This window comes from Bos javanicus, chromosome 7 (assembly GCF_032452875.1).
Source record: "Bos javanicus breed banteng chromosome 7, ARS-OSU_banteng_1.0, whole genome shotgun sequence".
Taxonomy (NCBI): Eukaryota; Metazoa; Chordata; class Mammalia; order Artiodactyla; family Bovidae; genus Bos; species Bos javanicus.
The window spans coordinates 80,184,479-80,207,844 of record NC_083874.1 but is presented as its reverse complement, the minus strand read 5'-3'; the positions used below and the strand labels follow the sequence as shown (position 1 = coordinate 80,207,844).

Genomic DNA, 23,366 nt, shown 5'->3' with positions numbered 1-23,366 from the left:
TAAGTTTTATATACTGTCTATAGCTGCTTTCACACTACAATGGCAGAGTAAGTAGCTGTGAAAGAAAACGGATAGCCCACAATGCCTCAATTATTTACTGTCTGGCCTTTTACCAAAAAAAAAAAATTCATGGGCCCCTGCTGTGGACAGTAAAGGAGAAGATGTACATGAAGTACATACCAAATATTAATGTTCAACAAATTTTAGTTCTCTCCAGTCATCCCAAAGTAAAAGGTTAAAAAACTTTTGATTATTTTAATATAAGATATATTCAGTTCTGAAGTACATCAGAAAAACATGTCTCACCATATCAGTGTCAATGGAAACTCTGAGGCCAATTTTATTCATTCCATTACTCTTTAGAATTTTCAAGTGAGGGCACAGTGCAGCACTACAAGCCATGGCGATTTCTTTTGCAAACTGGTAACGAGTTGCTGAAATGGATAAATCCTGGTCCTTTAGAAAGTAGAATACCTGAAATATATTCAATTAGGAAACAAGTCATGATTAAGACTAAAAGTAACTTTAAAAATGCAATTGCTAATTTCAATTGAACTTTATGAATAAAATTCCAAGGTTGGTGCCATGAAATTTACTAATTAAGAACATTCTTGATATTTGGGCTGATCTATAAGTAAAAACTTAAAACCAAAGGTTAGGAGATACAGGAATGACTTAGCTGTTTTTGCCTAAAGTTAACTTGTAGCAACAAAACCTTTGTTAACTCAGTTTAAAGAAGAGTATTAGTGAGTCCATCTTACAATATACCCATCTTATAAAGACATCTTAATGAAGTTAAGATCAAACAAAGAAATAATGTTCTGTAATTTCAGTATCCTCTATAGTTTCTGTATCTTGTACGTACCTAAAATCACAAATACCTAAGAAATTAGTAACATTGATTGACCCAAGAGGTAGAATGAGGGGGAATATGCAGGTAGACTAAGGGGCTGGGAGGGTATAGTTTCATATTACCTTTAATCATATTTTAAAAAATTGGAACAAGTAAAAATGACTTCCATATGTGAATTCTGATTATAAACTGGTATCTATAAAATATTTTATTTTTTGTAAAATAAGAGAAAAATGAAAACACTATGGTCAAATAACATGTTATTGCATAAACAAAGATGGCAGTGCTGCCAAAACTTAACTCTGAGCTGACAGGCAGTATCACCATATAATAAACTGAAATAATCCTATGGGGATCCAGATCTGGTGGATAAAAGGCAGTCTGGGGTGGAGATATGTGTGTCTCAAGATATAATGTAAAGTGTAATAAGCTGCACTGAAACATTCAGAGGTTGAATACTGTGAAATCTCCAAGTTAACAAAGATATATCCAAACACAGCATGTAAACAGAAGGGATCATTTTTCTATGATACCTCAGTACACTTTACAATCTTCTCATCAGTTTCAAAATCTGCTTCCAGTTTTATTTTTTCACTTGGAAATCCTTGTAATGACATTCCATCCACTGAACTAATAACACTGCAGAAAAAATGTAATAGAATTATTAACCGAAGTGTATTATAAGACTTGAAGAAATGGAATAAGGATAAAAATTATGAAAGCTATTAATTTAAAGCAGCAGTTAAGACATCTCAATTACATAAAAAATAATTAAAACTGTAGTTCACATTCATTTACCAAGATTTTTTAAATTGTGTAGCAAATTATATCTACTTTTTCAAATCCCCAATTCAGACCTAAGGTTTAAACTACCTTAAATAGTCTCCTAACAGAAAAGCTATCTCATGTATTTCAAAAACTCTATTTTGGAATCCTTCAGCATTAGCCCTCTTCTTCCTTTTTTGTTCCAGATCCCTTAGGCAGTCTCCAAAAAAAGAAAGAAAATGGGTAAGAGGGAATGGCAGTAATATTCTATAAGGCCTCTAATTTAAACATATCTTATTGAATTCAGTTGTATTTACAATGGATCAACGTAATACAGAATAAACATCCAAAGGATTCCATTACTTACAAAAAATGATTGTGGGAGTAAAACCACCATATGACCCAGCAATCCCACTCCTAAGCATATACCCTGAGGAAACCAAAACTGAAAAAGACACGTGTATCCCACTGTTCATTACAGAACTATTTACAATAGCTAGAACATGGAAGCAACCTAGATGTCCACTGACAGGTGAATGGATGAAAAAGATGTGGTACATATACACAATGGAATATTACTCAGCCATAAAAAGGAACGCATTTGAGTCAGTCCTAATGAGGCGGAGGAACCTAGAACCTATTATACAGATTGAACTATGTCAGAAAGAGAAAAATAAATATTATATTCTAATGCATGTATACAAAATCTAGAAAAATGGTACTGAAGAATTTATTTAAAGGGCAGCAATGGAGAAACATAGAGAATAGACTTATGGACATGGGGAGAGGGGAGGAGAGGGTGAGATGTATGGAAACAATAACATGGAAACGTACATTACCATATGTAAAATAGATAGCCAATAGGAATTTGCTGTTTGGCTCTGAAAACTCAAACAGGGGCTCTGTATCAACCTAGAGGGGTGGATGGGGAGGGAGATGGGAGGGAAGTTGAAAGCGGAGGGGATATATGTATACCTATGGCTGATTCATGTTGAGGTTTGACAGAAAACAACAAAATTCTATAAAGTAATTATCCCTCGATAAAAAATTAATTTAAAAAATTGTGAAATAATTTCACAGAAATACGTATCTGGTATATAAAAGGTAGTTTGGGGTGAAATATGTATGTCTCAAGGTACCATACAGCAGTCAAAGTCGCTTGTCTTTCATAGACCTGGCATCAAGCCTAAAGTGCTACACAATGCACACTGTATCACTGGCCCCCTCCCAAACTGACCACCCTTTAATAACTTACAGCATCCTAGATAAAGAAATACACGTGATGCTGGTTAGGTACATTTCTGGAAAAAATACTGCACTTAGTAATTAAAGTATATGCATTAAAATTAATGGTATAATTCTATATTTATAAAATATTTGATTTTCTTAACAGCATACTTTTATCCTTTCTCCTCCATCACATCAGTTACATTTTGATAACAAAAAATTCCTACCCTTTGTTTCCTTTTTCTTCAGAATCTACCCAGCAGATGTCCACATATTCTCTCATATCTACAGCATCAACTTTCCCACATGTAATTTTAAAGTCTTTTTGTTCTCGTAGAGCTAGCCGCAAGCCATCCATAGTCTCTGGAGTTATTTGTACCATTAAGCCATCTAAAAATAAAGAGTTATATTTCACATTTCTTTTACTAATATAAATTTATATGTCTATGCCATAAATTTTGCCATCAAAATATGTTCCACACAAGTTTTAAATCATATTTTAAATCATTTTGATGATTGTTTTCTGTCAGAAAACATCTCTGGACAACAGGAAGTACAATACCATGGTTCCTATAGGAATATTCAATAGGTTAAGCCCACAACTGTCCAAGCTCTCTGAGGACAACTTCTGCTTGGTTACCATTAAACCTACAATGGCCCTTCTGGGCTAAGAAGTGAAAGATAAGGGTTTAGGGAAGACTGAAATCTGTGGTCAAGACACTAAAAAGAGAAGCACCTGGAGATTGTGTTCAAGGGTCTCTTTGAGTCCGTGGACTGGAACTCAGGACACAATAGTGACCTTAGATGAGGCCCAACAGAAAACAGCTATTATACAGTTGGAACAGAACAGAGATACTAGAATTCAAGCAATGTTGGGAGATATTGGTAGTCCCAGTTCAGTTCAGTTCAGTCCAGTCACTCAGTCGGATCCGACTCTTTGTGACCCCATGAACTGCAGCACGCCAGGCTTCCCTGTCCATCATCAACTCCCAGAATTTACTCAAACTCATGTCCATTGAGTCTGTGATGCCATCCAACCATCTCATCCCCTGTCATCCCCTTCTCCTCCTGCCCTCAATCTTTCCCAGCATCAGGGTCTTTTCAAATGAGTCAGCTCTTCACATCAGGTGGCCAAAGTACTGGAGTTTCAGCTTCAACATCAGTCCTTCCAATGAACACCCAGGACTGATCTCCTTTAGGATGGACTGGTTGGATCTCCTTGCAGTCCAAGGGACTCTCAAGAGTCTTCTCCAACACCACAGTTCAAAAGCATCAATTCTTCAGTGCTCAGCTTTCTTCACAGTCCAACTCTCACATCCATACATGACCATTGGAAAAGCCATAGCCTTGACTAGACAGATCTTTGTTGGCAAAGTAATATCTGTGCTTTTCAATATGCTATCTAGGTTGGTCATAACTTTCCTTCCAAGGAGTAAGTGTCTTTTAATTTCATGGCTGCAGTCACCAACTGCAGTGATTTTGGAGCCCAGAAAAATAAAGTCAGACACTGTTTCCACTGTTTCCCCATCTATTTCCCATGAAGTGGTGGGACCGGATGCCATGATCTTCGTTTTCTGAATGTTGAGCTTTAAGCCAACTTTTTCACTCTCCTCTTTCATCAAGAGGCTTTTTAGTTCCTCTTCACTGTCTGCCATAAGGGTGGTGTCATCTGCATATCTGAGGTGATTGATATTTCTCCCGGCAATCTTGATTCCAGCTTGTGCTTCTTCCAGCCCAGTGTTTCTCATCATGTACTCTGCATAGAAGTTAAAAAAGCACGGTGACAATATACAGCCTTGACGTACTCCTTTTCCTATCTGGAACCAGTCTGTTCAAAATTTCATTACTGGAGAACTGTCATTTTTTTGACTGGTCAGGTGGTTTCTGGAAGACTCCTCCCTAGGAGACTCTGTATACAATGTCTTTATTTGACTGGACTCTTAAGCTTGCCCAGTGAAAAATAAGTCTTTTCTCAGGGAACATCTGTCAAAAAAAATTAGCGGCCAGTGATCAACATCATAGCTGCCTGTGGCAGCAGATAATAGTAGAGGCAAACAATAGGCCAAGCAAATACTTACAGGAAAATCTGGGGAATGAGATGTCCATAAGTACTCTGAAAGGCTCTAACATATATCTGGGAGTTCAGGAGGCCTCATGCATGTGCAATACTGAGTGCACGCCCAGGGTGTGTGTATGCTAAGACCAGACCTGAGAAGACCCTAAGCTCTCACCTCAGACTGACCTTCAGGCTATAAACAAACAAGAAATGCAGGTTAAGGCAGAGTTGTCAGGCTTGAGGTAGACCCAAATATTAGTCATGTTCTAGTTCTTGGCTGAGTGATGATTCACGTAAGTTTGAGGTATTATGCTTTGTAACTTACATATATTCTTTTGTAAGTATCAAATACATTTTTAAAAGGAGATAGAAAACATATTTACATTAAAGCAATCTTAAAGAAGAAACTCATACCTTCAACTATGCTGGACTTAGCAAGAAATCCTGAAGATGCTTTTAGAGCTCCATTGAATACCACAAAACTTGCACCTGTCACTGATTTAAAAAAAAAACAACAATAATAATTATGTTTTAAACTGCTCTTTTTATGGTATATGATATTTGTTAAATGCATGGTCAGAGAAGTTCCGCCATGCCACATAGTGCACCCAATGGAAAAAAAAGTGGAAGAAAGGTGTGTGTATGGAGGGGTATTGCTTAAATATACACACAAGCAAGAAGTCTCCAAAAGGATATACCAAAAATTGATAATGTTGGTTTTGTTGCCTGTAGGGAGTGGAAAAGGGTAGTTTTATAAATCATTCTTACACTTATCTACCCTGTGCTTCCTGCTAATAGGCATTGCAGCAGAGCTTGCAAAACACTCTGGCAAAAACACTCCAGAGAACCCACTATATGAGACACACTAAACCTGAAGACATCAAAATAAATACTGTACTCCAAGTCTTTAAACCTAATGTTGCCCAAGATAAAACACACACATGCACACACACACAAATTAGAAGCAATTTTTTTCTGTTTCTATAGCTAAATATTTAAAGCATACTGTTTCATCATCATCAATTCAGCAAATAAGTAAAACATCTATATATATATTCCCTCTTTGAAAGGAATTCTATTTTTTGAGATGGTTTTATGGATCAACACTAGGAACCAATACTCACCTTTTCTAGGATGGCCAGTAGCACTGTTGGCCTGTGTCTGATAAACTCCATCATTCTGTATACAGACTAGATGAGAATCTGCTTCTGTACTGAAACTGGCTCCAATGCTAATGACATGCTCATTAGAAGAATTTATTACTTTCATTACCTAGGGAAAAAATACTCATTTAGAAACAGTTTTAACATTTTATGCCTTTATTAGTTACAATAATTCAAAGAGTCATATTTCTGACCACCTTTATCAAGCTTTTAGTCTGGACAACTCCCTGAGAATGAGTCAGAAACAAATGCTTTAAGATAAAATTGCCTCAATTAAAAAACAGATAAAAATAGTAAGAAAAAGAAAAAATAGGATTAAACATATCCTCTACTAGGCAACAAATCTTAAATTTCAACAATAACTTTTTCCTGCCATTATATATTAGTCCAATTCAGAACAAGAAATTTAACACACTTCTAAAGAAATCTAATGTTCAATATTTTCAAAACTTGAATAAAGTAATTACACTTACATCACTGTATTTTTTCCGAGGTATTTTTATGCAGCTCTTCCCCATTTCCATATGAATCAACAGCTGATCTATATTATGCAAGGTATACTGGTAATTTCGAAGGTCCTACGTAAAACAATGATATTTCATAAAACTCAAAACTACTATCCATGAACATTTACCCATTCATCAAATCCTTTTTTTAAAGAGTATCTGTCATTTTTAAACTTGTTATACATAACTATCAAAATGCCATCCAGAAAGCAATGCCAACTTCACAAACAAACTAATCCTTCCAACTACTTTATAATAATATAAAAAATATTTTCAGGAAGAACTCTGTAGTATTTGAGGGTGTTCTAATCTTTTCTTTGGGGCTTCCTTGGTGGCTCAGATGGTAAAGAATCTTCCTTCAGTGTGGGAGACCTGGGTTCAATCCCTGGGTTGGGAAGATCCCATGGAGAAGGAACTGGATACCCAGTATTCTTGCCTGGAGAATTCCATGGAAAGAGGAGCCTGGCAGGCTACAGTCCACGGGGTCACAGAGTCAGACATGACTGAGTGACTAACACTTGCACTCCTCTTTCCAGTTACAGATCTTCCAAAATAGGTCTTCTAACTGAACATTTATAAATAAAAGCAAGTCCACTGAAATACTTTTCTATAATAAAAGGTAAACACAAAATTAGAGAAATTAGAGGTACAAGGGAACCAGAAATCATCTAATCCAATAGTTTCTAGTAAAAAAGAGATGACTTAGGCCAGATTGCTCAAAATCACCAAACTGATTGACTATACTTTTACTAAAACTTCAACAACTGTGTAAACCTCACATTACCTAAATATGTAAGCACTGCAGCTGAATGAATGAATCACAGGCAATCTAAATCAGGTATACATGAAGAAATGTGTTCTAAAAGCACTTCATCAAGAAAGCTCATTATGTTAAATAAGTTAGGATTTATTATAAATGAACTTTCATTATACCAAATATGCCAAATTAAAATAGAAAAAAATAAATATATAAATTTGCTAAATTAATTTAAGTAACAATATAAGAATACTTAATAAAATAGTTCAATTACTCACAACAAGTAAGTTCATAATAGTGTGTCCTATGTCTCCAAAAAGAGGTTTTCGGCCTCTGATACTTGTTAAAGGAGCAGGATATGCTATATATAAGAATAGAAAACTGGTTACCATCAACAAAAACCAAAAGAAGCCTTGAATTTATTACTGTTAATTCTCATTTTTCAAAATTTATGAATAAATACCACTTATTCGGATCTTTGGGGAGAGTAAGAGGTGACATTAACACATACTGGGTATGTACTAGATGCTACATTGAACTGGGACCTCTATATACAGTTTCCTCTTTAAATCGCATTAACAACCCAATTAGGCAAGTGTATCTACTTACTTTACAAATGGGAAGTAGACAGAGGTTAATAACCCTGTGGTTTCTAAGCTAATAACTAGTAAAAGAGATATGTAACCAGGATTGCTCAATTCCAAAGCACTTAATCTTTTCATCATACATGTTGTTTACAAACATTATAATGTCTGGGAAATCACCATAACTGGCTGGACCTCTATAAAATTCTGATAATTTAAAAAGAAACATTCTGAAAATTTAAAACAAAGTATGAAGAATTCAAGATTTTTAAGGCAATTGTAAATAATGTTCAATTGTGTTAATTTATGGATGATATAGTTCTTGGATCAGCATGATAAAAGGAACATGCAGGAAGATAGTGCAAAGAAGTGACGTGGAATCTGTCAGCTAACTACTCTTCTCTTTCTCTAGGACACTATAAACACTGCACACCAACAGAGACAAGTACCTCGGTGGCAATGCAGCAGGACTTCTGGAAGAAAAGGAAAGTAAGAACAGGAAGATAAGACTATTTCTATGATGGTAAAAATCAGACATGTTAAACTGGGAATTTCAGTCCTCAGCTTAGATTAAATAAACCTCTTTGATACCTATTATATAAATGTACTTTTTTAAGATTCTAAGAAAACACACCTGACATTATCTACTTAAAAAAAATTAAGGGTAACTCACATCTTTGCTATATACAAACATATTTTTTTAGTTTTAAAAAATGACAACTAAGCTATTTGGATGACAGAGAATACAGAAAAAATGTAAGTTAGTGGTAAAACACATTAAAATGGGAAACAATATGATTAAGGTAAAGGCTGACTTTTTTACTTCATTTTATATGAATAGGGAGCATCCATTGCAGCTTGATAGAGGTAATTTTACCTAAAAAATTAATCTTCAAAAGGTTATGACTTAGAATGACATTCTGTCAGTTACAAAGGGACTTCATAAATCATCTAATTCAACATTTAATGATATTCCAAATAGTCTCAACATAAAAGTACAGGAAATTCCTATTGGAAAATCACTAATTTCAGACAGTTTTCAGTCTTTAATCTTGGGACTCTTAACTTTTGCAATGAACTTCTCCATAGGTATATTATCTTTACAACAAAATAATCACACACATACACACACATCCCACAATTTCAAATTCTAGTCTAAAGTGGCATGAACACCAGTTACATCAAAATGCTGGTCTATCTAAAATCCAGCAAAACACAAAGAACTCAGAAAACAGAGACTAATTAACTTCTGTGTATAACTGGTAATTTTTCTCATTACCACTAAACAGCTATCATAGCTTTCCACCTCCAACCTGATATTTTGAGAAGTCTTTCAAAATATTACTCTGTAATTTTCCTATTTTCAGTATAAGAAAAACAGATTTAGTATATAGAAGTGATACTGGCAAAAATACTGGCCAAATTTATAGATTATTATGTTCCATAACGATTTAAGATTAGCCAGTATTTTGACCTAACTTTCCTAAAGTAACATTCAAATATTAGTATCAGAGACAAAACATGAGCCTGAATGGATGAAACACGTGGCTCAGAATGCTATCTCTTAAGCTCTTTGGTTCACAGTACAAAGCCTGAGACGAAAGTTAATTTTTCACTTCTTACAACACAATTTAATAGTATCACATATTTAAATCTCAAATGGTAAGGACCACCCCCTCAAATTAGAGTTTAATAAATTTGCCAAATAGATTTAAATGTATGTCTCTTTCATGGAATTTGTCCTTTTTGAAATAGTAATGGTCACTTTTATAACTTCTCTACATTTAATTTTCCTCCAAGAAAATATCCATTCAATTAGAAGCAAATGCCTAAATTTTCCTTATATGTGATATACTTTACATGCAATAAATAAATTATTCTTTTCTGTGAGGGATAAAGAAAGGTGTGAATTCAAAAAAGTTTAACACAGAAATTATTTTAGCTTAGAGATAACCTTAGAAATATACATAAGCCTTGACCATTACTTCACAGTCATTTATGTCTGTCATTATAGTATGTACAAATTGGGGTGGGGCACAATGATTTATCTTCTTAATACATAAGCAACATAACAAAATGAACTCCTTAACAGTAACTACTTTCAAGAAAACTTTTCAAGGTTTTCTGTGTTTTGTTTTGAAGTTCAAAAAAAATTTTAAGGTAAGTTAATAATATAATAATTAGGAACATCTACAAACTCGTAACATATCAAGGTTGTCTAATCTTGTACCAGAGGAGGGCTGTTTTAGAATTTTAAAAGTACATCAAAACAAAAGTAGTCCCATTAATACATTAAAAATTCATTTTAATGATATGTGAAATTCTTATTTACAGTCAGTATATGAACCTATATAATTTATTACTCTAAAACTTACCTTTATATTCTGCACCCAATCTCAACATTAAACGCATAGGAAAAACCTTTGCCCATGGAATCTCTAGCTTCTGGATAAGAATTCCACAAAGAAAAGGATTACTTGGTAATAGGAGATCATCAAGTTTCTGAAAAGTAGGTGTAATAAATAAAAATCCTCCATGATCCTTGCTGCTGAGAAAACTCTCAGTAAAGGTAATACTGTCCAAGTTTTCTATGTATTTTCCTAGAAATAAAATCATTAATAAAAAGACTTTAAATTGTTTTCAAGTGGCATTCTGAGTCTGAATGTCCCAATATAAACTTTCTTAAAGAAAAGCAATATATTTTCCTTACTTTCACTCTTGAAGAAGCATTAAATACCTTGTGTGCACAAAGTTCAGTTATTTCTGAGGACTGGAAATTGTGGACAAAAATTTGTGAATGTTTCTAACCATGGGTGTTTTTAAATTTTTCTCCTTACTTCAAGGTCAAGTGAAAGTCATCATGTTCCCCAAATCTTATACAACCTTTCCATGGTTTTAGTTACCTCTGGTCAACTATGGTCCAAAAATATTAACTGGAAAATTACATAAATCTCTTGCTATCCTGCTCTGCCCCACTGGGATGTGAACCACACCTTGGGTCATCTGTCCAGCATGTTCACACTGTATATGCTACAGGCCATCAGTCACTCAGTAGTAGTCTCCGTTATTAGATCAACTGTTACAGTCACTGTGCTTGTGTTCAGGTAAGCCTTTTTTTTTTTTTTTTAGTTCAGTTGCTCAGTCGTGTCCGACTCTTTTCGACCCCATGGACCACAGCAAGCAAGGCCTCCTTGACCATCATCAGGTAAGCCTTATTTTTCTTAATATTGGCCCCAAGGCACAAGACAAGTGATGTTGGCAATTCGGATGTTCTCTTACTCTGCCTAATTTATAAATTAAGCTTCTTCATAGTTATGTATGAAAAAATAGTATGCGTGTGGTATGTGTGTGGCTTTCCCAGTAGCTCAGCTGGTAAAGAATCCGCCTGCAATGCAGGAGACCCTGGTTCGATTCCTGGGTCGGGAAGCCCTCCTGTGAAGGGATAGGATAGGCTACCCACTCCAGTATTCTTAGATGTCTCTGGTGGCTCAGACAGTAAAAAGTCCGCCTGCAATACAGAAGACCTGAGTTCAATCCCTGGGTTGGGAAGATCCCCTGGAGGAAGGCATCACAACCTACTCTAGTATTCTTGCTTGGACAATCTCCATGGACAGAGGAGCCTGGTAGGCTGCAGTCCATAGGGTCGTAAAGAGTCAGACACAACTGAGCAACTAAGCACAGCACACATATATATATTATATATATATACATATATGCTATTTTTCATATAGTATATATCTACTACAGAAAAATAGTACAATAGGGTTTGGTACCATTTCCAGTTTTAGGCAGCCACTGGGGTCTTGGAACTTATCCCCTGCAGATAAAGGGGGACTACTGTGTAGACACATAAGAAGATCAAGAAAGTAAATATATTTTACCTTTTAAAATAGGAAAAAAAAAAAAACAATAAAGACAATAGTCATGTAAAATGCTAGATTTAAGGAGACTGAAAATGATAACTAAGCTCTTTTAGGTAATAAGTAATCTCGTCATAAAATAAACCTTTAGTACAGTTAGCACTGCTAAAAGCAAAAATGCCCCTCATTTATCCATCCCCTGGTCTGAACAGTTAAAAATAAAATACTGTACCTTTCAGAGCATCCTTATAAATGGTGATAAACAGTCTGAATATGTCCTTAGGAATAGTATCTTCATTTGGCAAACATAGCAATAGAATAATAATTTCTGCCTGTCCCAAGCCATGCAATCCATTGGTTGAGAAGTACCAGTATTTGTCTGAGGAATCTTAAGTGACAAAAGCATACAACTATAAATGTCAGCTTCTAATTGTCCTTTGCATGAAGCACAACTTTTCAAACTCCTTATTTCCCCAATGTTCTCACAAAACTTAAACTGAATTGTGTAAGATGACTTGTGTAACTATGTAAGATTACTTCAATAGTTTTGGTCTCAAGTCAAATAACAGGGAGGGAACAGAGCCCCACCCATCAATAGAAAATTGGATTAAAGATTTACTGAGTATGGCCCCGCCCTCAGAACAAGATCCAGTTTCCCCCTCAGTCAGTCTCTCCCATCAGGAAGCTGGCATAAGCCTCTTATCCTTCTCCACCAGAGGCAGGCAGAATGAAAACCACAATCACAGAAAATTAACCAATCTGATCACACGGACAAGAGCCTTGTCTAACTCAATGAAACTATGAGCCATGCCCTGTAGTGCTGCCCAAGACGGACAGGTCGTGGTGGAGAGGTCTGACAAAATGTGGTCCACTGGAACTCCCCCAGTCGGTGGGTGCCCAATACGCTACTGGAAATCAGCGGAGACATAACTCCAGAAAGAAAAGAAGAGACGGAGCCAAAGCAAAAGCAATATCCAGTTGTAGATGTGACTGGTGACAGAAGTAAAGTCCTATGCTATAAAGAGCAATATTAAAACCAATACAATATTGTAAAGTAATTAGCCTCTAATTAAAACAAATAAATTAAAAAAAAAATAAAGAGCAATACTGCAAGGAACCTGGAATGTTAAGTCCATGAATCAAGGCAAATTGGAAGTGGTCAAACAGAAGATGGCAAGAGCGAACACTGACATTTTAGTAATCAGTGAACTGAAATGGACTGGAATGGGTGAATTTAACTCAGATGACAATTACATCTACTACTCTGGGCAAGAATCCCTTAGAAGAAATGGAGTAGCCATCATGGTCAACAAAAGAATCCAAAATGCAGTACTTGGATGCAATCTCAGAAACGACAGAATGATCTCTGTTTGTTTTCAAGGCAAACCATTCAATATCCCAGTAATCCAAGTCTATGACTGGAGCAGTAATGCTAACAAAGCTGAAGTTGTACAGTTCTATGAAAACCTACAAGACCTTCTAGAACTAACACCCATAAAAAATGTCCTTTTCATTAGAGGGGACTGGAATTCAAAAGTAGGAAGTCAAGAAATACCTGGAGTACCAGGCAAATTTGGCCTTGGAGGACAGAATGAAGGGCTAATAGAGTTTTGCCAAGAGAATGCACTGGTCATGGCAAACACCCTCTTCCAACAACACAAAAGACGACTTTACACATGGATATCACCAGATGGTCAACTCCAAAATCAGACTGATTATATTCTTTGTAACCAAAGATGGAGAAGCTCTATACAGTCAGCAAAAACAAGACAGGGAGCTGACTGTGGCTCAGATCATGAACTCCTTATTGCCAAATTGAAGAAAGTAGGGAAAACCACTAGACCATTCAGGTATGACCTAAATCAAATCCCTTATGATTATACAGTGGAAGTGACAAACAGATTCAAGGGATTAGATCTGACAGACAGAGTGCCTGAAGAACTATGGACGGAGGTTTGTGACATTGTACAGGAGGCAGTGATAAAGACCATCCCCAAGAAAAAGAAATGCAAAAAGGCAAAATGGTTGTCTGAAGAGGCCTTACAAATACCTGAGAAAAGAAGATAAGCAAAAGGCAAAGGAGAAAAGGAAGATATACTCATCTGAATGCAGAATTCCAAAGAACAGCAAGGAGAGATGAGAAAGCCTTCCTCAGTGATCAATGCTAAGAAATACAGGAAAACAATAGAATGGGAAAGACTAGAGATCTCTTCGAGAAAATCAGAAATACCAAGGGAACATTTCATGGCAAGATGGGTTCAATAAAGGACAGAAATAGTATGGACCTAACAGAAGCAGAAGATATTAAGAGGTGGCAAGAATACACAGAAGAACTATACAAAAAAGATCTTCATGACCCAGATAATCACGATGGTGTGATCCCTCACCTAGAGCCAGATATCCTGGAATGCGAAGTCAAGTGGGCCTGAGGAAGCATCACTACAAACAAAGCTAGTGGACGTGATGGAATTCCAGTTGAGATATTTCACACCCTAAAAGATGATGCTATGAAAGTGCTGCATTCAATATGCCAGCAAATTTGGAAAACTCAGCAGTGGCCACAGGACTGGAAAAAGTCAGTTTTCATTCTAACCCCAAAGAAATCCAATGCCGAAGAATGCTTAAACTACCACACAACTGCACTCATTTCACACACTAGCAAAGTAATGCTCAAAATACTCCAAGCCAGTCTTCAACAGTACATGAACTGCGAACCTCCAGATGTTCAAGGTGGTTTTAGAAAAGGCAGAGGAACCAGAGATCAAATGGCCAACATCCGCTGGATCATCAAAAAAGCAGGAGAGTTCCAAAAAAACATCTATTTCTGCTTTATTGACTATGCCAAAGCCTTTGACTGTGTGGATCACAACAAACTGTGGAAAATTCTGAAAGAGATGGGAATACCAGACCACCCAACCTGCCTCCTGGGAAATCTGTATGCAGGTCAAGAAGCAACAGTTAGAACTGGACATTGAACAACAGACTGGTTCCAAATCCAGAAAGGAGTACCTCAAGGCTGTATATTGTCACCCTGCTTATTTAACTTCTATGCAGAGTACATCATGCAAAATGCTGGGCTGGATGAAGCACAAGCTGGAAGCAAGATTGCCGGGAGAAATATCAATAACCTCAGATACGCAGATGACACCATCCTTACGGCAGAAAGTGAAGAGGAACTAAAGAGCCTCTTGATGAAAGTGAAAGAGGAGAGTGAAAAAGTTGGCTTAAAGCTCAACATTGAGAAAACTAAGATCATGGCATCTCATCCCATCACTTCATGGCAAATAGATGGGAAAACAATAGAAACAGTGACAGACTTTATTTTTGGGAGCTCCAAAATCACTGCAGACGGTAACTGCAGCCATTAAATTAAAAGATGCTTGCTCCTTGGAAGAAAAGTTATGACCAACCTAGACAGCATACTAAAAAGCAGAGACATTACTTTGCCGACAAATGTCCGTCTAGTCAAAGCTATGATTTTTCCAGTAGTCATGTATGGATGCAAGAGCTGGAATATAAAGAAAGTTGAGCACCGAAGAATTGATGCTTTTGAACTGTGGTGTTGGAGAAGACTCTTGAAAGTCCCTCGGACAGCAAGGAGATCCAACCAGTCCATCCTAAAGGAAATCAGTCCTGAATATTCATTGGAAGAACTGATGCTGAAGTTGAAATTCCAATACTTTGGCCACCTAATGCGAAGAATTGATTCTTTTGAAAAGACCCTGATGCTGGGAAAGACTGATGGTGGGAGGAGAAGGGGATGACAGAGGATGAGATGGTTGGATGGCGTCACAGACTCAATGGACATGAGTTTGAGTAGGCTCCGGGAGTTGGTGATGGACAGGGAGGCCTGGCATGCTGCAGTCCAAGGAGTCGCAAAGAGTCAGACACGACTGAGCAACTGAACTGAGTAAAAATCTTTAAACTATTACTTCAAAAATCACTGCATGTGAAACTGCAAAATTTATTCATGTAATTTTTGACTAAAAAAATCAATATCCAATACTGCTTATTTTTTTACAGTTGTCAATCAAAATTTAACCTGACAATGAAATTAATTATTCAGAAATCCTGCTTACCAATTAGGCAAAGAAAAATAAATCGTTACTTACAAAATGCTAACTTGACATTCACAAGTAGATTAGCATTTAAGACAAATGTAACAGGACAAGAACCTTCGCCTTCAAGAAGCAAAATGATCTGTTCATGAGATGGGTGTTTTTCTACTACAGGCACTAAAACATGAAAACAACATATTAATTAGAATAAAGATGTCTCCTGTTAAATATGCCTATCACAAAAAAGCCACATTTATAAATCCACCAATGACTTGATCCCAGTTAAAAAGCAAAAACACATCTCATGAAATCAATCAACAACCAGACAACTGTTATATACTACTAATTTTTACTTTTCAATTTATGTGAATATATTAATATTAGAATACATATAAATTCTGATCAATTATATTATATGTATATATAGTCTATGCACAAACCATGTTGATTAAATTTCAGCAGCTTTAAGCTTTTAAGACAGTTTTCTAAAGTGGATTCCAATCTGCCAGCCACTCCAATTACAAATTCTAAAATTTGCAACTATAAAAGTAGTCTAGACCCAAATTGTATATACTGCTTGCTGTGATATGCCTTAGGTCAGTGATAAGTGGCTAAGAAAGAACTTGACAATCAACAGGAAAATATACCAATGGCATGCAAAGAACAGGGCTTACAGTATTTTTTTGCCACCATCACCAGGATCATGAAATAGCTCCTACTTACAGAACAGAGATCCTAGGCTTCATGCTCCTATACTATGAGGCACAGAACGTAATCATTTCACGTGGGATGCAGCATAAGGCCTGGAGTTACATGGATGTATTCTTAGGGAACTATTCCAAGGTGGCAGATAGCCACAGAATCTCCAGCTTAGAAAGGTCCTTGGAGACCACCTAAATTATGTTCTTTTACAAAGGAAGCTGAGGCCCAAAAGATTAAATTATACTTCAAGTCATAGGTATATCATGTAGCAGATGAGGAACTAAAATTTCTATTTCTGTCATCCAATCCAATATTCTTTTCTTTAGGTACTATGCATCTTAAAAAAAAAATGATATGGAGTCAAAACTAATAAAAGACTTAAAGCCTATGAATTTCTCTGTTGTACCGGACTTTAAATTAGGGACCCAGATACATGAATCACATTCAAATCAACTCAAGAGGTCAGATATTTTTAGAATTGTTTGTATACAGTAAGACTTTTTGCAAACTAGTGTTCCATGCCATCATACATATTTCAACCACAGTAAGTTTAAAAAAATACATTTCATATATCAGAGACAAAATTCATCAATATATTCTTCTTTAAAAAAAAAAAAACAACAAAACTCCTTTTTAAATTTAAATAACTGCTATCCTACCTGATCCCTTTTCTCCAGATGTAACCAGAAGAGGGGGCAAGCTGTCCTCATCATCAGGTAGAAGACTCATCTTATTGCAAACATTATCAATACTACACAACAACCTATAGTCTGAAGTACTAGCAACAGGTAAACTGCTGTTAACCAAGACATCAGTAGGACCTGATGGTTCCTCAGTTTCTGCAAAAACATCATCATCTAGTGTAAAAGAAGCAGATGTAGGCAACCCCTCAGTTCCTGTGTTTGTAGGCAATTTTTCCACAGGTGGAACCTGAGAAGTAGGACTTTGAATTATCTCATTTCTTGTATCTTCTGTCTCACTGTTTGGTTTTTCCACTGGAGTAGAATGGGCATGATCCACTGTGTTTACCATCTGTGAAATATGGAGGAAAAAGCCCAAATCAGTTCAGGGTCTCTGCTCAAATGTGAAATATTGATTGTAGACAGTCAAAGATATCTTTTGAAAAAGAATAAATAAAATCAAAATGGGCTCAGAAATTCTTTAGAAGCCAAATTTCCCAAAAAACAGTACCATCTTGCTTCTAAATTCAAGAACACAGGTTTAGCTTTACTATATGCTCAGGTAAGTATGACTTTAATTTTATAGACTGGAAAAAGGAGGCAAGGACAACTTCAGGATCCTATTCCATACCACAAAGTGAGCATGTTTATTAGTTCAACCCAAGGCACTCCTCCTCCTAATAGACAAAAAAGCCTGGCTGGGAGGTGGCAAGGGAGAGGAAAAGGGGAGAAGGCAGAGAGGGAGAGTGGTTAGGAAGCAAAATGGTAGATATACTCCACAACAGTAGCCGTCTGGAATAACTATACATCAAATCTGCTTCAATTAAGCCCCCCTCCCCCTTTTTTTTAAGACTGGCCAAACCTGAGTCAATAGAGAACTGTTTATGAACTCAAGTAATACTAGCCTCTGTAAAAATTCCATTTTGTTAAAATACTGATTGAGGGTAGGTGCTAGCTAAGGAACATACTTTTGGTAATTACGGCTCCTTGTAAAACCTAGCTCATGAACTCTTACTGACAAACAACATAAGTTTATATAGTATGGAAACTTGAAGAGAGGATACATGTGCATCTTGTCTAATGTATGTACCCTGGATAAACCAGGTAACTGGCTCAGAGGAGATGCTCAATAAATGTGTTTAATGAATAAATAAGATTTCTACTTCATATGTCCATACTTACTTTTTAAAGTATATTACTATTTTACAATTAAGAGTTCTTAGTGGGTTTGGATTCTGTCTTCTATTTAACACCTAGTACATCTGTATAAATATAAACATATATACTACCATCAGATACTTCACTGAATGTTTGAAAATCATTAAACAAATTAGTCTAAATTGCCTTACTAAATCTCAGTTCTATTTCCCCATACTAGGGGTTCTCAAAATGTGGTCCAGGGATCTCAACACCCTTTCAGGAAGTCAGTGAGGTCCCAGGATTTTCTTCATTTAACTAAAACAACATATCACAACAGACTGAATTTAGAAGTAGATGTAAGAATCTATCTTCTATTAAGCCAGATGTTAAAGAAATTCACACAAAATATAAAACAATGTTATTCCTCTCACTAAACTTTTATTTTGAAAACTTTTCATAAAAATATTATTTCTATTAATGAGTTTATTTTTAATTTAAAATTTTTGTCAGTTTTAATTCAGTAATTATTAATAAACATAACCCACATAACCTGCAGTTCTTTTGAGTTCTCAATAATTTTTAGGAGCATAAAGGGGTCCTGAGATAAAAAAAAAAATTTAAGAATCACTGCCTTAAACTGACATTAAAAAATAAAATCTAAAATATATTCACTACATCATATGTTTCTCATTTAATGAAGCTCAAAGCCTTTTTTAAAAAGTACTCTAGTAATCAGGGGCTTCCCTGGTGCCTCAGTGGTAAAATATCCGTCTACCAACGCAGGAGGTGCAGGTTCAACCCCAGGGTCAGGCACATCCCCTGGAGAAGGAAATGGCAACCCACTCCAGTATTCTTGCTTGGGAAATCCCATGGACTGAGGAATCTGGCAGGCCATAGTCTGCGGGGTCGCCAAAGAGTCAGATATGACTTAGCAACTAAACGACTCTAAGAATCATGCAAGGAATTACCTATAAAATAAAATTTTACTAAATTAACAAGTCATTCTTTAGATTCCTTACCAACGGCATATCAGGTAAGAGAGGACTAAAGTCTTCAGAACATCTTTTACTTCCAGATGATAATTTTGTTGTATCTGCAACTTCACCATTGGGCAATATACCATCTGCAAACCATACTCTCTTCTGTTCTTTGGAGCATAATCCTAGAATCAGTTTAAAAAAGTAAAGCATTTTAATTTGATATTGCAATGATTTAATATTAAATAGGTCAGGAAAAGTTTTCAAAAGCTTTTTCTAACTATTGGCAAGCCCTGCATTTCAGGGTTTCAAGGCCTACAGAAATGGCTTTTTGTGATTCATCTACCCAGAATAGTTTTTTTCCTAATTCCCACAAAGGCAGGGCTGGCCCTAGGAATCCCGAAGTCAGAAAGAGTATTCAGGAGACGTTATACCTTAAGGACATCAGATGCAGATTTAAAGCCTATATCATTAAGGCTAACTTTGTGAGTATGGAGACCAAATGAAATTTAGGGACTCAGACACAGGGAGGGAAAATGGAATAGATCAGAGCATGGTAGATAAGCAAAGGGAAAAAAGTATTAAGAACAGAAGAAAGAAGCATAAAAAATCTAAAAAAAGAAATGGGATCACTTGTGCATCAGAGGTCAATTTCTACTTCTAACAGAAGCACATGTTTTGTTCTTATAATGTTGGATATTTACATTTTTTAATACAATTAATTTACATTTCTTAATAGTAATTAATATTTTTCTCTCAGATTTGGAGGAAATAACTAGATGTCAGCATAAATATCTGTTTTCTTTTGTTAAAAAGCATCTATGGAGGAAGGTTATGAAAATTCCTACCAGATTTTAGAACATATAAACATCAAAAGGACCAACTTTCCATATCATAATACAAATAACACCGAAAAAACTGGACTCATATATAATTTCTGCAACATGGGTGGATATATTTTAAAAGGTATCTTTCTTATATTTGCAATGCTTCATAATTTAATAATTTTAAAGTCAATATAAGAAAATATATAAATATTTTAAAAAGTGGACTCATCATCTTTAGAGTTATAATAACCATACATGCTGAACCTCATTATTTAAGTTACAGTGATAAATAGAAAATAGCTATTAAGTGAGAGAGAAGTGAAACTCAAAATAGTTGACAGAAGTACTTGAATATGTCTGACAATCAGTTATCTTCTAGCATGTTACAGACTAATAGTTTATGTTAAAAAAAATATACACAGTACTGAATAGCATAGGGAACTACACTCAATATTTTATAATAACCTATAAGGGAAAGAATCTGCAACAGAATATATATACATATGTAACCGAATCACTGCACCATACACCTGAAACTAACACAACACTGTAAATCAGCTATACTTTAATTTGAAAATTAAATGAAGGTCTATACAGGTTTTACTCAAGATCCTACAACCTACTACAATAGGTTGTAAAAAAGAACAGAGTGCCCAAAGGTTTTTAAATCTTTAAAAGTTTTTTAGAAGATATAAGAAACATTTTTTATTGTAGTGAAATACACATTTAAAAATAGATTTTTAAGGAAAGGGAGACATGCCAATTATTTACCTATTGTCTTTCAAATCCAAGCCCACCCTTCTATATGGTGTTCTGTGATACTCTTTGGACATCTGAAAGGTGCAATTCCCAGCCCCCCGTGCTAGTTGGTTCTGGTCACAGGTACTAATGACAGGCACTGGTTGAAGACTGAAAGGTGGGAAGAGAAGGAATTCTTTCTGTTTCTAGTTTCTGCCAGGATCTCTGCAGCAGCACCACTACCAGATATACCTAACATGTCCCGTGAATTTCAGTACTCCTTACATCAATCAATTAATCAAGCTGGGAACACTCCTTCAGTTATCTTAACACCAATCCTATGAGGCTCCTCAGTGGCCCCAGCATTTGCCACTTGGTGTTCCTCTAGAAGCAACAGCACCAGCCTCATGATGTGGTACCCTAATCCATGAGCACCACATCTGAGAACCAAGCATCTCCTGGTTTTCCTGTACTAAGTTCTAGTAACACTGACTCTCCCCTTTCATTCTCCTAACCCTAGGGATAGCAGCTGCTTTCTGCACTTACTAATCTCTGAGTCACTTGTTCAGTCACTCAGTTGTGTCTGACGTTTTGAGACCCCATGGACTGCAGCACACCAGGCCTCCCTGTCCTTCACTATCTCCATGAGTTTGCCCAAACTCATGTCCATTGAGTCTGTGATGCCATCCAACCATCTCATCCTGTCATCCCTTTCTCCTCCCGCCTTCAATCCCTCCCAGTATCAGGGTCTTTTCCAATGAGTTGGCTCTTCACATCAGGTGGCCAAAGTATTGGAGTTTCAGCTTCAGCATCAGTCCTTCCAATGAATATTCAGGACTGATTTCCTTTAGGATTGACCGGTTTGATCTGCTTGCAGTCCAAGGGACTCTCAAGAGTCTTCTCCAACACCACAGTTCAAAAGCATCAGTTCTTTGGTGCTCAGCTTTCTTTATGGTCCAACTCTCACATCCATACATGACTACTGGAAAAACCACAGCTTTGACCAGACGGATCTCTGTTGGCAAAGTAATGTCTCTGCTTTTTAATACGTTGTCTAGGTTTGTCACAGCTTTTCTTCCACCCTTGAGCGTCACTTGAGCATGCCCTTTTTGTTCTTCTACCCTTCTAACATACATACCCTTCTAACCAGTCCCCTGTATTAAGTTCCTTCTGGCAGCTAGTCTAAGGTTCTCTGTTCTCACTAGATTCCTGAATACTAGAAAACTTCTATTTTAATAATTTATCTTTAATATTAGACAGAATTTTCTTCTAGTTACCTTCAACGCTTGGTTGTTTAAGTGCTGAGATTGGTAAAGTTGTAGGTGAAGGTATACTTGATGTTTGAGTCTCCTGAAGAGGCTGGACGGTGGCACACTCATCAGAATGATTAGATTTAAGATTAGAACCAGTTGGACTCATCATCCTTTCAAATGCCTGAGCTATAAAGGGAAAAAAATTCATCTCAGATGTTTTTAAACTTCAAAGTAAGTTATGATAAATATTCTATTTTTCAAGTTGTAAGGAGAAAGAAATCAAATGGCTAAACGAGAAGTGGCACGTGGGAAAGATAACATTCTTACTTCCTTATTTTAGTTGGCAGCATTCTACTTCAGTATAAGCTACCAATTAGTTAATTCAATATAATTTTGGCTTATGTTTGGTATTTACTAAAGAAAATCATTGTTATTTAATATGACCATCTGTTTTTGCCGTTGCACCCTTAGAGTCTATTTCCAGTATAGTTCCTAGTGATTCTTTTAAGACATAAATCCTTATCGTATCATTCTTCTGCTTAAAATCCTTAGTGGCTTCCCTACTAAAATGAAATTTTAAGTTGTTACAGTGGCCCACAAGACCCCGTCTTAGTCTGCTGCTGCTAAGTCGCTTCAGTCATGTTCGACTCTGTGCAACCCACAGACGACCCATAGACAGCAGCCCACCAGACTTCCCCGCCCCTGGGATTCTCCAGGCAAGAAAGAACACTGGAGTGGGCTGCCATTTCCTTCTCCTAAGAAGGAAAATGTCTTTGTCTACATTTCTATAAATCCCGCCTCTGCTTTCCTAGTCAGCTGATATCATTTCTCACTAAAATCCTACTTACTCATCATGATACAGCCACTGAGGCCTCCTTGTTCTTCAACAGTGAAGCAAGCACTCTTCTAGGTTAGGGTCTTTGCTGTTAGTGTTCTCTCTGCCTGGCATGTTCTTCCATATAGCTTTATTCTCTTATCTCCTTCAAGTCTCTGCTTAACATACCATAGTATCATAAGCCCTTATTCTTACCACCTTTTAAAATAACCACCTCTTGCCCCCAAATCTGTTACCATCTATCCCTCTTACACTTTTATTTTTATTTAGAATACTATCACCATCTGATATTCTCTTTGCTATCCTATCCATCACTCCCCACATTCATAAGCTCTATGAGATCAAAACGTCCCATGTTTTGTTTTCAGCTGGACCTCTAAAGCAC

At 36.3% G+C, this 23,366-nt stretch overlaps 1 protein-coding gene across 8 annotated transcripts in view; it reads right to left on the bottom strand.

Moving 5' to 3' along the window:
* ZFYVE16 (zinc finger FYVE-type containing 16) overlaps positions 1-23,366 on the bottom strand; it is a 51,619-nt gene that overhangs the window by 5,087 nt on the left and 23,166 nt on the right. For 6 of the 8 annotated variants that reach the window (XM_061424285.1, XM_061424283.1, XM_061424284.1 and 3 more), the window contains 13 exons: positions 22,171-22,332; positions 19,371-19,513; positions 17,191-17,563; positions 15,884-16,006; positions 12,004-12,159; positions 10,287-10,511; positions 7,606-7,688; positions 6,538-6,642; positions 6,026-6,173; positions 5,316-5,396; positions 3,073-3,235; positions 1,387-1,492; positions 307-474 (listed from right to left, as the gene is read on the bottom strand). In XM_061424285.1, coding sequence (XP_061280269.1) covers positions 307-474; positions 1,387-1,492; positions 3,073-3,235; positions 5,316-5,396; positions 6,026-6,173; positions 6,538-6,642; positions 7,606-7,688; positions 10,287-10,511; positions 12,004-12,159; positions 15,884-16,006; positions 17,191-17,563; positions 19,371-19,513; positions 22,171-22,332 — 2,036 coding nt within the window. Of the gene's footprint in view, positions 1-306; positions 475-1,386; positions 1,493-3,072; positions 3,236-5,315; positions 5,397-6,025; positions 6,174-6,537; positions 6,643-7,605; positions 7,689-10,286; positions 10,512-12,003; positions 12,160-15,883; positions 16,007-17,190; positions 17,564-19,370; positions 19,514-22,170; positions 22,333-23,366 lie in introns of those variants that run through there. The other 2 variants (XM_061424288.1, XM_061424289.1) reach the window with 2 other exon arrangements.